At 42.5% G+C, this 13,572-nt stretch overlaps 1 protein-coding gene across 1 annotated transcript; it reads right to left on the minus strand.

Annotated features, from left to right (window-relative positions):
* Positions 1-3,759: 3,759 nt before the first annotated feature.
* On the minus strand, positions 3,760-5,869 carry wfikkn2b (WAP, follistatin/kazal, immunoglobulin, kunitz and netrin domain containing 2b; the record flags this gene model as incomplete). The annotated part of the gene is made up of 2 exons (XM_083688247.1): positions 3,760-5,304; positions 5,672-5,869. The coding sequence occupies 2 exons, from the start codon at positions 5,867-5,869 to the stop codon at positions 3,760-3,762; spliced, it is 1,743 nt and encodes a 580-aa protein (XP_083544373.1).
* Positions 5,870-13,572: the final 7,703 nt, after the last annotated feature.

Consider the following 13,572-nt stretch of genomic DNA (forward strand, 5'->3'; position numbering starts at 1 on the left):
TGTATAGCTTCAAAACGTGGTTAAAACTATAGTTGGATGGTCAGTCCTTGCATGCATATTTCTGTCGATGAATTTGAGCGTGGTTACATTTCTGCAGTCCCATCCCTCAGCTGTTTACCACAACAACAACAAAACGGCGCGTTGTTGTTGTTTGAATCTCAGATTGCCCCTTTAATCACACAATCAAAACATTTAGATGTTTAAAGATCTGAATCAAAGTTATCCTGTTTGCTAAATACTGTACACATGACACAAAAGAGTTGTGCATATGAAGAGTTTCATCCAAAAACCCTATATACATTTACTAAATATGTTGACATGTTACATTTATCATAAATGTAAATAGTTCAGATTGATTACAAATTCAAGAATATTATAATCAATAAAGCAAATAACTGAACATGGCTACTGTCCTTTCAAATGTGTCATAAAGGGTTTTTATTTTATGACAGCAATGATTTTATAGAAGAGAATATAGCATTTAGCTAACAAAACTCATAGTCATACTGTATGTAATGCAGTTGCAGAGAGAAGAAAAGCCTTCACAACAAGCCAATGCCCAACCCTTTAGAACTCTGGAGTCTCCCACACCGACACCAGAGGAGGCTGTGGACCACAGTATCTCCCCAAAGACACCTGCATTAGTAGTAAGTAAACTCAGGCATGGAGTCCTTCTCATTTCAATTTAGTCCACTCAAAAAGTGGATTTAAATTCCAATTTAAGAACAGAAACATTCCTTTAAATGTTAGGTGGCAAATAAGTCCTTAATTGACTTCATTGACCGCAACCCTTTTAGCAAGGGGAGCAATACCTTTATTGTTTTAAATACAATTTCAATACCATTTTACAGCATGTATAACCATAGTGTTCATACTGCAAAACCGGGGCTGATAGGAATCCAATTCAAACAGCATCTGAAACCTGAATGACTGATGGCTAACTTCTATCTTTACAACATGATAAGATGGCTGATGTATCGTTCCAGTATAATAAGATCTGAGTTGTATCGTTTCAATGGAGCTCGACCTCCTGTGTGATATCACCTTAACAGATGCTGGTCATGAATCACAGGTACTAAACCACCCGGCTAGATGATCTCTTCCACAGACACAACGAACCCCGCCGGGAACAGAAGACGGGCGCAGATAGAACTGTAGAATTTAGAACAGACATGGCTCCTCCAGCACACATGACAGGGGATCACGCACATTCTGCTTCATACGTCTCCATTTGTGTGTGAGTGTTGCGCCACATTGAGTCAGTCTCCTGTGCAGTGGGTTTGTGAACGCAATGAACCCCAATTTGGGGCCAGAGCGGTGGAGGATTATTTTAGAGAGACCAGATCCAACCAAGTGCATAAAAATTTGACTTTTACTAAGTCTAACAAATCACCTTGAAAACACACACACACACAGACACACAAAAACTTTGTCTGAGCGCTATAAAAATACTGTCCACACATGTTACGCATATGCAGTATTTTAATTGATAATAAAGTGCTTTTGTAGACCCAAACTATGCAATGTTGGTTTTCAAAGTGTTGTTTTAATTGACATGATTTGGAACGTATGAGGCATAAAAACATGATTGGTGGTGTTTATAATGGTTTTAGCTGGCTCACTGGGAACATTGAACTGGTTTACCCTTCAATAGGCATTATACCTGTAGGTTCCCATAAATGGTATAGAATTCATTAGTTGGAAATGGTCCAACCCGGTTTTGCTTGTTAAGAGCTTAATACAAGTTACAATATGTATGCGATGCATTCAGTGCATTTTATACAGTACATGAAGATTGGAGAGTCTCCATTGACCAAAGTGCTTTTTGGTCTAGGAGAGGGCTTACTCTATACAGTACGTTTATGTTACCACTCCAATATGAGACATAGCATAAGTGCCAAATACCTAATACTGTGTATCAATATGATAATCTTCACACAAAAAAAAGACCAAACAAAACAAATGGGCAGAATGGAACTTGAAGCTGTCCTAATGGACCATCTCAGCGCAAACGATATGCATTTGTTTTCTGATCCCAAAGCAGTGCCTCTCACAGCTGTTTGACTGTAGACCTGAAGTCCCTGGTGGTTCCATCCGTAATGGAGCCCCATGCCTGGGGTATTCTGCAGCTTTCCTCCCTGCCCCAGATGGAAGTAGCAGAGCCAGATTCATGGAGGAACACCCCTGTCGAACCACAGTCCCCATTGCACTACGCAGCCCAGAGAAGAAAAGCTCCTGGCACACCATGAAAGACCTATCCCCTGTATGGGAGGGGACCTGAGGTTTACAGCTTAGCTTCGTTACCCAATTAGACGGGATCGGAGAGGCAAAATAAAACAGGGAGAAGTTTTTTACGATGCCACGGTGGGTTATGGGCTGGATGGGCCCCACTCTGGGGGTCTGTAGGGGAGCGGTGTGAGGGGGGGAGTTAAGGCTGTCTGCCTGATGAGAGAGGAGCGACTAGGGTGGGCGGGGGGGGACACTGTTCCCCCGTCTCTTTCATCATCTGTCAGACGAACCACCCAGGTACAGAGCTGGAGCTAGTCGTTTTTCTACCAGGTATTGTGATGTGTGAGGGGACTAGACCCAACTAAGCAGTGTCTCTATCAGGATCTTTAGTTGCAACAGCTTAATTTCACCTCAACAAAGAACGTATGCAGCTGTTCAGTTACAGTACAGCGCCAAGTATCGACACTTTAAGCATGTTCTTTATGTCCATTTCTTTTTTCTTATTTAATGTCCATGTTTTTTTTCTCATGAAAACTGTAATGCAATTGAATATCAGAGGCAAAGGCAAAGAAGAAAGTCAAAAATCTTTATTTTCAAATGACAATACATACATGAAATTATACAAAACATCATAAAACAAATATAAGGCACTCGCTCCTACTTAGCTACTCAGGAAAACATGTTAAGTGGAAGTGCTTCATAAATGTGAGGAGAAAAGGAGAAAAGCAAGCAGCGCAAACAAGCTTATAGTACAATAAATAGCAAAACAATAAAAGCAAGCACACAACAAGTAACAAGGTGCTAGAAAAAAACATATCTTGGAGAATGTATTTATGAACCTTGAGAAAATATTTTACAATTTACAAAAACTGTCATCCATTCTGGTTAAGATGCAAGGAATAAGCTTTAAATGTTCCAGAAAGTAATCGATTTTTTGTAAGACACTGAATTTATCAGGTCAAAAAAATAACAAAGAAAACATCCATGACAATCTTTAAGTAAATTATATACATAAAGATCAGAACATTTCTGTCTGTTAAGTGCTTCAAAAGAGAGTCTGCAACCTCCATTTCCAGTGGAGACAGGAGAGGCAGAGTCTGGGGATTAAGGCAACGAGGGGATTTTGATGAATGTCTCTTGTGTCCGTCCGCATACATGGTTTTTCAATTAAAAGTCACCAGCTGAACCAAAACAAAAACCTTCCCCCAGGAACAGAACACATTTACAGGTACTTCAGACAAACAGAACATCATCTGGTGTAGAAAACTGTAGAAAAGTAGCAGAATTCTAATGTACATACTTTTGTTTCATCTTTTACCTTACTCACTTATAAAGTGTTCAAATGTAGGCTAGTGACATTTTTGAAGACATCAAAAAAATGTGTCAGCATTTGAAATAAAACTTGTTTGGACTGGAAAATTGAAATGGCCACTCAAAACTAAACAAGAACATTTAAAGTAAGACCAGTCTTCGCAGTCTGGCGTGTGTGCATGTGTGGTTGTCACCAAAGCGTCTCCCCGACCAATCCCACTACTGAATGCTGGGGAACTCTTTGAGAATGTCACAGGTGTTCTTGGTGATGACCTCTCGGAGCTTGCGAACGCGGCGAGGGCTGGAGGTGCCAAAGTAACTCTCTGGCTGCAGCACGGCCATCCCCTCTTTCACGTCTCCCATGACGATGACCTGGCCCTCGCTGGCAGCACCGGTGATGTTGGGGCAGGGACAGCTCCAGTCCATGTTCAGGAAGGTGACCTCCAGGGGCTCCCTACCGAAGAACCGGAGGCCCATCTTCTCATCCTTCAGGATCTCTTCCACGGTCACCAGGGCCTGGGCAGAGTCCCTCCCCTCCCCTGCCGTCAGCCCAGACATGCGGCCCAGGATCACAAAGTCACTCTTACAGAAGCTAGTCACCATCTTGCCCCGGGGTTTGCACGACTTGCAGTGATGGTTTACGGGGAAGGGGCACATCTCCTCGCAGGCCTCTTTGGACTCAAAGTTGTTTTCGTTGCCGCTGCAGCCTCCGTAGATGAAGGACTGGCACTGCCGCAGGGTGCTGCTGTAGGCCCAGCGGGGCTCGTAGGCCTTACAGGGACCCTGCAGGCTGGGGAGACCACAGGGACCAGACAGCTCCGGGCCACAACACTGCATACATGCCTCCAACGTCTCAAACCCCTTCTTGTTGCTGTTGCAGCTGCCGTGGGTGAAGCTGAAGCAGGTGTTCCTCTTGGGCTCGTAGTACCAGCTCACCTTCTCCTCCCCGCACTCCTCCCTAGTGTCAGGGGGCCGCAGACACTCCTCGACCAGGCAGCGAGTCACGTTCCTGGGCTCATCACTCTTCGGAGACACCCCGGGCACCACAGAGAGGGGGTGGTGGGCTTCGGCTGAGCCAGAAGGGTTCTGGGCTGTACAGGTGTAGATGCCCGAGTCCTGGGGCTGGGCGTTATAGATGACCAGCTGGCCGATGTTAGTGACCACCACGTTTCCTCGCACGTGATTGGGCTTCATGACCACTCGCTCCACCCCCTCTTCCTCCTGCTTCTTCTCCCAGCTGATCTCTGGTCGCGGCCAGCCCGTGACATCACACAAGAAGCTGGCCGAGTCGCCGACGGTTACCGACTGGTGGGAGGGGCTACTGGCCATGACGGGCGGCTGGGGTTCTGAAGGGGGCAGAGTGGTCTCCTGGATGGGAGCTGTGGTTGGTCGGAGGGTGGTCTCCACAGGCAGCGGGGGGCTGGTGTTGGGCCAGCTGAGGTGAAAGCGACAGGTGACCACAGAGAGGGAGATGCCCTTGGAGCAGGCCTCTGCATCCATGAAGCACTTGTTGTAGTAGGTCATGCCATCAGAGGCACAGGTGAAGTGGGGCTCCCTCTCACAGCGGTCCCGACACTTACACACAGGCTGGCCGTCCCAGATGTCACACTGGGAGCCCTGCTGGGTGCACATGAAGCTGGCGCAGGTGGGCTCCTTGGGCATCCCCACTGGACCCTTCTTCCCATTGACGTCCATGTAGCGTGCCGCCACACAGCTGCGGTTCCCACACACATTGGAACAACACTTCTCAAATGTCTCACATTCCTGTGAGAGAGGAAAATGACAGTTTGATATGATACAATAAGCCTACAGTATATAAATGTGTGTAAATATATTTATAAGAAAAATAATTGTGAAATAATTGTAATAAAATGACAATTGAATGTAAAAATATGTCTTGAAATATGAACACATTTAAGACATGAATTATTAAATAATGAAATTTGTTTTGTTATTTTACAGAAAAAAAGTGTTATTGAATGGAGAAAAAATACACTGCCTACACAATCAATTAATTAATTAATTAACATTAACCAATAACCAATAACCTAACCAATAAATTACTGATATCAGATTATGAAATTTGCATGATCAAAATGATCAATTCTGTGTAGGAGGTTAAAAAACGCACCTGATCCAATTCGCACTCCCGCATACAGGTACTCATGGCGTCCACCCACAGGTTGGGGTTCATGTCGTTGGGGCAAATGCCCGCGTGTGAGTAGGCTTCCCTGGACACAGTCATAGCCCTGACCCGGTGGTCGATCAACAGAACAAGGCACTGCCCTGCCAAGAACCAGATCCACCGAGGAAACAGCATCCACCACATCGCCAGCGTGAATCGATTTCAAAAAGTTTAAAGTAAAGTAAATTTATTTTCTATGATCCAAAATGTATGATTTTCGTTGTATGAAGCGATTACTGGTATTATATAGATTATTTAAATCAGCAAGTCAAGTCTCAACCAATTTAGGTAAATTGATCTGTAACTGTCGAGTTCCCGTTCGATCAGTTATCTGAATTCGTCAACCGTTAAGATGCTCTATTTATAGGGTACTTTGCTCCAGAATATCCAATCTGTGACTACACAGGCGATCTCCCTGACCACATAACTCGCCCTTGCTCGCAAGAGAGTTATGAATTGCTTCTGAGATGTTGAAAGAACTAAAAGAACATCAGTGTTGAGTGTGAGCTGGGACTGGCGGGGCACCTGTCTGTTAGAGGGATTGCTGGTATCCCCATTTAACCCTTTACAGGCTTTTACGCGCGGGAACTCAATGTAGCCTTCACTGCAAGGGAAAAGACGCACGAATCTTAACACACAAAAATAGCTGTTACAGTAGGTATCTAAATAAAAAAGATATATGTTTTTGAAATATTGCGTTTCTGTATACGTTTGAACTCATTAAATAATACATTATTATGAGTAAGGCAACGAATTTGTAAGGGTTTGCAAACAACAAAACAATTAACGAGAATGCGTGAATATGTGTATTACTCATTAGGCCTGGGTAAAAAAGATTCATGCATTCTTACATTCCTTTTCAGTTGTCTTTAGCCTATCGAATATCTTGAATAATCAGACAAATTAGACATACATGTATTAGAGATACACATGTCAGACTAAATATGTTTAAATAAAAACGGAATAAATGTTTGCCGGTTGAGGATCATTTTTCAAATTCGAATATTCTGCTAACCATTAATCATTTGACAAATGTTGTTTATCTCATTCAACTTTGCAAATGAATTCCATGATTCAATGAATATCTAAATTTGTATTAATGCAAACTCACATTCCTGATTGACATATGATTGACAGTAAAGTTTTGGCTGCAGGATAGAGCATTTCCAAGAAGACTTACTTCCAAGACCAATTATTTAATGTTTGTTCATGAAAAAGAGAAAGAGAAAGAGACAGATGAATAGTGACAGGAGAAAGAGGATGATAGAGACAGAGAGAAAAAAAGAAAAGTCCTGCCTCAAGGATGGTTAGTCCTCATTTGGACACACAGAAGCTGAGAGACATACTGTATTAATATAATGTGTCAATAAGAAGATGTTTTTATCCAAAGCAACTTACAGTCCAGTGAATTCATACTTTTTTTGTATATATGGTCCCAGCAGGTATCAAACCCGCAACCTTAGCATTACTAGTGCCATGCTCTACCAACTGAGCCCCACAGGACATATTGATTGATTGATTCATTGTGATTGTTTGTCTGTAGCACCTGTAACAGTCACAGCACTATAGGCTCTTCCATGCATCTGGCAGGGGTTTTCATACAGTACAAACATGGGCACACAGGGTGCAGTTTACAAGGCACTCAACAGCTCAGTCCCCTTGGAAGGAATCGAAAAGCTTTTTCCCCAGGACATTGTGGTTGGACCTCCTACTCAGTGCAGTTATACATCCTCATAATTCTTGCTCCATGAAAAAAGAGAAATTCATTTGAACCTGCTTCGGAATCCAGGCAAAGTTCTGCTGAGGACAGTGGATAATGCCCGTACTTGTTTGAAAATGGAGATTTTCAGATGCTTCCTGTGAAGGGATTACAGTGTTACAGTGAGCCTATGTTTTAATAGGTCTATACAGTAAGTCTGACTACTCTGAGTTCTGAGATTATACATTAGGCTACCTGACTCTCCTTGTATATAGCTTTCAATTCCATTCCCCTTTAAACTTACTGTACAGTCTATTCTGGTTCTACAAAGCCTGCCTTTGTGCAACTTATTAGTTTTCTAAACACAACCATACATCCTTGTAAGGGGGATACATGCATATTCATGGGCATGCTTTATCCTCAAATACCCTTGGAAAAAGCCCCGTGGAAAAGTCTGATGTATTTCAAAGAAAGAAAAGTCTGCATTGTGATGCTCAGAGTTGACACAACGACAGCAACAACACAACACCAACAATAGAGGTGGTATGATAAGCCTACTTTCTATTTATGCACAATAGAAAGGTTTCACCCCCAGTGTACAGTACTGTAGAGTACTTTACTAACAATGTCACTGACATTAGGCAAACATTGAAAGGGCATTCAAATGCTATTCAGTTGTATAGCCCCCTTTCATTAGCGCAGACAGACAGACAGACAGACAGACAGACAGACAGACAGACAGACAGACAGACAGACAGACAGAGGGGAGATGGGGACAACATTTGTACTCTCTCTCATTTGGGAATAACTCAAACATGTAGATTAACCACAAAACCAATACATACATAAAGATGCCTATCATCAAAAATGTCAATGACGTAAAATTCATTTTTAATCAACACACATCTCCTTCCCCCGACAATTGTCAACAATTACGACTGGGCTCCCAAACTAAGGATATAGAGGTCATGTGAGGACATTCCAACAGTGAAGTTGTCAACAATTATTCTGTGTGTGTGTGTGTGTGTGTGTGTGTGTGTGTGTGTGTGTGTGTGTGTGTGTGTGTGTGTGTGTGTGTGCGTGCCAGCATGCGTGCCTGTGTGTGTGTGTATTAGTATGTGAGTTTGTATGAACCCTTACAGAAGCTTGAACCATCTTAATCCCATTAGAGGGATTATATTTATTTACTGTGTGTTTTCGATGAAGCAACACATGTTTACAGTATGCTGCAGTCCTCTTCACATCAGAGCTGTACACAGTCTACAGTGACTGACTGGTTAATTAATATATTCTTCTCACTAATATCAACAATCAATTGGGGCTGATTGGTCTGATAGCGTAGACTGCAGAATGTATAAGCTATCATTATGACTAATGAGCATGGTCACAGGTATATAGCAGTCATCAGAGAGAGAACCTGACAAAGCAGGTTCAAGTTCAGGACAGAATGGCCTAAAGCAGTGATATGGCACATAACCTAGACACGGGAGGGGCTGTGTGTGTGTGTGTGTGTGTGTGTGTGTGTGTGTGTGTGTGTGTGTGTGTGTGTGTGTGTGTGTGTGTGTGTGTGTGTGTGTGTGTGTGTGTGTGTGTGTGTGTGTGTGTGTGTGTGTGTGTGTGTGTGTGTGTAAGGTGGATGGAGGTTTGTAGATAAAAAAACCCACACATTTTCACCCGCCAAAGCATCTCAAAGTGTGATTGATGGAAAAGGAGGAAACATCGGCAACACAATACAGTACATTCTGTAACCCGCCGTACATAGGAGAGAAGACAGCTTACCTCAGGTGCCCTCTACACACAATCTGTCATTGACAAATTAAATGTTTCATTGGGAGCAGAAATTAATAAACTCTTGTCAAATCTAGTGACGATGGATGGTTCTTGGGGCTATTAACAGTTAGATAATAATAGGCTGATTCACTTTAAGACATGAAAAAGTAAACACATTAAGCTTTAAATGGAATGAAAGCTCTAAATAGAACAAAATCATTATAGGCTTAGCTCTCTAGCTCAAGGTTATTTAAGGTTTCATTTGTTGAAAAAAACTAAAGAACATGTGACTGGATTTCCATAATGTGTATTGGATTGATACATTTCACTTTGAAAGAAATGCTCATATGAAGATGAAATACATCATCTGAGTTTGCAAACAAACAATTTGGAAACAAATGGAGTCTTCCTATTTCAATTGACAGCTTAGAAATATTTTTTCAGGCCCAAGCCCTTACCAAGATTGTTCAACTCCAGTCCACCAGTCCCACAATCAACAGGTAAGACCTTTAACTCATGTAAATACCCAAAGTTATTATCGATGAAGGTGCACAATTTTAGATTTATCTGGACCTCAAATGTCAAGATTGATCTAAAGAATCTATCGCATTGACTCAAGGTAATAATAAGCACGATCAATACCAGATCCTTTAAAAGCAATGTGTCACCTGTCAGGTTCTTCACACCAATACCACTGACTGGGAGTCTTTATGAAATCAGCTCTTTGATCCAAATACAGCTCACAAAATATCAGCGGTGCCAGAACCTGACATGTTGGCATTTCCCTACACCACAGACATCCTATTGGGCAATACCTTGACAAAGCAGACTCATCAAGCCCTACAAAAACAAAGGTTGGCTTTGTTCGATTCTGAAGGAACTTCTTGCTTTGTCACCACTCTGCTTGAGTTGTTTTCAATCTTTCTCTCACTTCTGATTCCTGCGCCTGCAGCATCAACTGACAGGGTTGGTCGTGGGTTGGGCAGAGCCAGACCAGCTTGTGTTTAATGTGGCTTTGCCTTATAGGCTGAGACCAGGGGAGGCTGGTGGAGGTAGACATCAGAGGACGGGCTCATTGTAATGCATGGAGTGGAGTAAGGAGTGGTGTCAAACACACATATTTGATACCATTCCTTATTCTGTTCCATGCATTACAATGAGGCGGTCCTCCGATGTCTACCTCCACCAGCCTCTCCTGGCTGAGACATTACTTAGCATGCTGGCACCCTGGCCTCATCCATCCTGGGCTGGGCCAATCATCTGTCAGCGTGGCGGATGGGGGTGGGGGGGCGGGGGGTGGGGAGAAGGGGAGAGAAGGGGGGGTCGGCAGCTTATGGTTTGATGAAAGAACACCACACAATTATTGTAAGAAAACATTCCTAAGTAATGCAGACCACAAGTTGTCCCCAAAACAGCAGTCTCTGTGGGCGAGAGGCATCTTGCTGTGAGGTATCTGAGGATAAAATCACCACCCGCCAGGGAGGACATTTCCCATAGTCTACTGATCTAGGATCAGCGTATCCCTCTCAAATTCAAACCTTAAGAAGGAAAACCATTAAAAAAAAAACTTAGATCAGTGTCTATGGGCAACATCCTTGTCCATGGTAGAAGATCCACATTCAAACCATTCATCAACCTCATCCAAACCATTTTGGATCATCGACTGGAACAGTCATCACTACGCTTGATTATAGAAGTGTAAAAATAGCTCCACAATTCTGGGCAGGATGTTTGTGGGGCAAGAGTCACTTAACTGTGTAATTTTTAGACATATTAATGGTATCAACCATTCCTCATTCCGTTCCATGCATTACAATGGAACTCTGATTTCTACTTCCACCAGCTTCCACTGATGGAGACCTGATCAGTGTTCCGTTATTCTCGTAATAGAATATCATTTAGTATTCTATTCAGTATTGTTTCTTTGTATGGCTGGTTTCCCGGACTCAGGTTAAGCCTAATCCTAGACTAAAAAGCATTTTCAATGGCATTTTTTTTTAATGAATAAAATTATTTAGTATACAGTTATGGCCAAAAATATTGGCACCCCTGGACTTCTTTCAGATAATGCACCACTTCTCCCAGAAAATTGTTGCAATTGCAAATGCTTTGGTATTCACATGTTTATTTATTTTGTTTGCATTAGAACAACACAAAAAAAGCAAAGAAAAAAAGCCAAATCATTCCACATAGAACTCCAAAAATGGGCTGGACAAAATTATTGGCACCTTTTAAAACTTTTAAGAAATAATTGGATTTCAAGCATGTGATGCTCCTTTAATTTGTGTTTAAACTCACCTGTGGCAAGTAACAGGTGCTGGCAATATAGAAATCACACTTGCAATCAGTTTAAATAGAGACAAGTTGACCCAACCTTTGTGTTGTGTGTTTGTGTGTACCACACTGAGCATGGAGAAAAGAAAGAGCAAAGAATTGTCAGAGGATTTGAGAACCAAAACTGTGGAAAAGCATGGACAATCTCAAGGCTACAAATCCATCTCCAGAGATCTTAATGTTCCTGCGTCCACTGTGTGCACGTCATCAAGAAGTTCACAGCCCATGGCACTGTAGCTAACCTCCCTGGACGTGGACAGAAGAGAAACATTTATGAAAGATTGCAACGAAGGATTGTTCAAATGGTGGATAAAGAACTTCAAACAAATTCAAGCTGACCTGCAGACACAGGGTACAACAGTGTCAACTCGCACTATCCGTCACCATCTGAATGAAATGGGACGCTATGGTAGGAGACCCAGGAGGACCCCACTGCTGACATAGAGATATAAAAAAGCCAGACTGGAGTTTGCTAAAACTTACCTGAGGAAGCCAAAATCCTTCTAGGAGAATGTCCTGTTAACAGATGAGACCAAAATAGAGCTTTTTGGTAAAGCACATCATTGTACCGTTTACAGAAAACGAAATGAGGCCTTCAAAGAAAAGAACACGGTCCCTACGGTCAAACATGGTGGAGGTTCACAGATGTTTTGGGGTTGCTTTGCTGCTTCTGGCACCGGATGCCTTGACTGTGTGCATGGCATCATGAAATCTGAAGACTACCAAAGAATTTTGGAGCGCAATGTAGGGCCCAGTGTCAGAAAGCTGGGTCTCCATCAGAGGTCATGGGTCTTCCAGCAGGACAATGACCCAAAGCATACTTCAAAAAGCACCCAGAAATGGTTGAGGACAAAGTGCTGGAGAGTGGCCAGCAATGAGTCCAGATCTAAATCCCATAGAAAACCTGTGGAGAGATCTCCAAACAGCAGTTGGGAGATGGCACCCTTCAAAACTGAGAGACCTGGAGCAGTTGGCAAAAGAAAAGTGGTCCAAAATTCCAGTAGAGAGGTGTAAGAAACTCATTCATGGTTACAGGAAGCGATTGATTTCAGTTATTTTTTCCAAAGGGTGTGCTACCAAATATTAAGTTGAGGGTGTCAATAATTTAGTTCTATGTGGAATGATATCAGATTTGGCTTTTTTTCTCTGCTTTTGTGTTGTTCTAATGCAAACAAAATAAATAAACATGTGAATACCAAAGCATTTGGAATTGCAACAATTTTCTGGGAGAAGTGCTGCATTATCTGAAAGAAGTGCAGGGTTGCCAACATTTTTGGCCATGACTGTACATGTGTTTGATACCATTCCTAATTCCATTCCATGCATTACAATGTGCCCGTCCTCCGATTTCTACCTCCACCAGCCTCCCCTGGTCTCAACCTATACAAAGTTTGCTCAAATGACCTGTCAATCAATCTGTCCGTTTCTTTAAAACAAGTATATGGAGACTGCACCTCAACAGGCTATGGCTATGATGATACTGTTCCATCTCCATACTGCGGCCCAAGTATGTGAGGAGCATTAGCTGAGTGTGAATGCAGAGCCCCCTCTAGTGGTTAATTACAATAACTACAATCTGTATTCCTTTACTTTCTATGGACCCGGGCTGGCATGGCAAGGAGTTGGCAAACCATTCCCTATTCCATTCCATGCATTATAATGAGCCCGTCCTCACAGTTGGCTCTGAGAGCAGGTGGTTGTGAATGTCACGATTATAACCCTATCTCTGTCCATAGCACTGTTATATCTTGAATAGGCAATGGGTGGTGTAGTCAATTATCACAGAAGCTTGATCAAATAAAATGTGTAGAAAGAGTTTTAGTAAGTCTTTGATTGTAAAGTTGGTTGTGGCTTTTCGCAAAAAGCCTTCTGCAATAGAATCAGAATTGTTTATCGTGCTCTACTGTACATTGTGACATCACTCTGACCAGGGTTGCTGCGCGACATGATGCACAGAATCATGTCAGTTGTGACAAAAAAAAGAATCCCTGAACACACAACATTCTATTATTTGTATGATGCATTTACTGTGAGAAATGTCCTG

This window comes from Argentina silus (assembly GCF_951799395.1).
Source record: "Argentina silus genome assembly, chromosome: 16".
Taxonomy (NCBI): domain Eukaryota; kingdom Metazoa; phylum Chordata; class Actinopteri; order Argentiniformes; family Argentinidae; genus Argentina; species Argentina silus.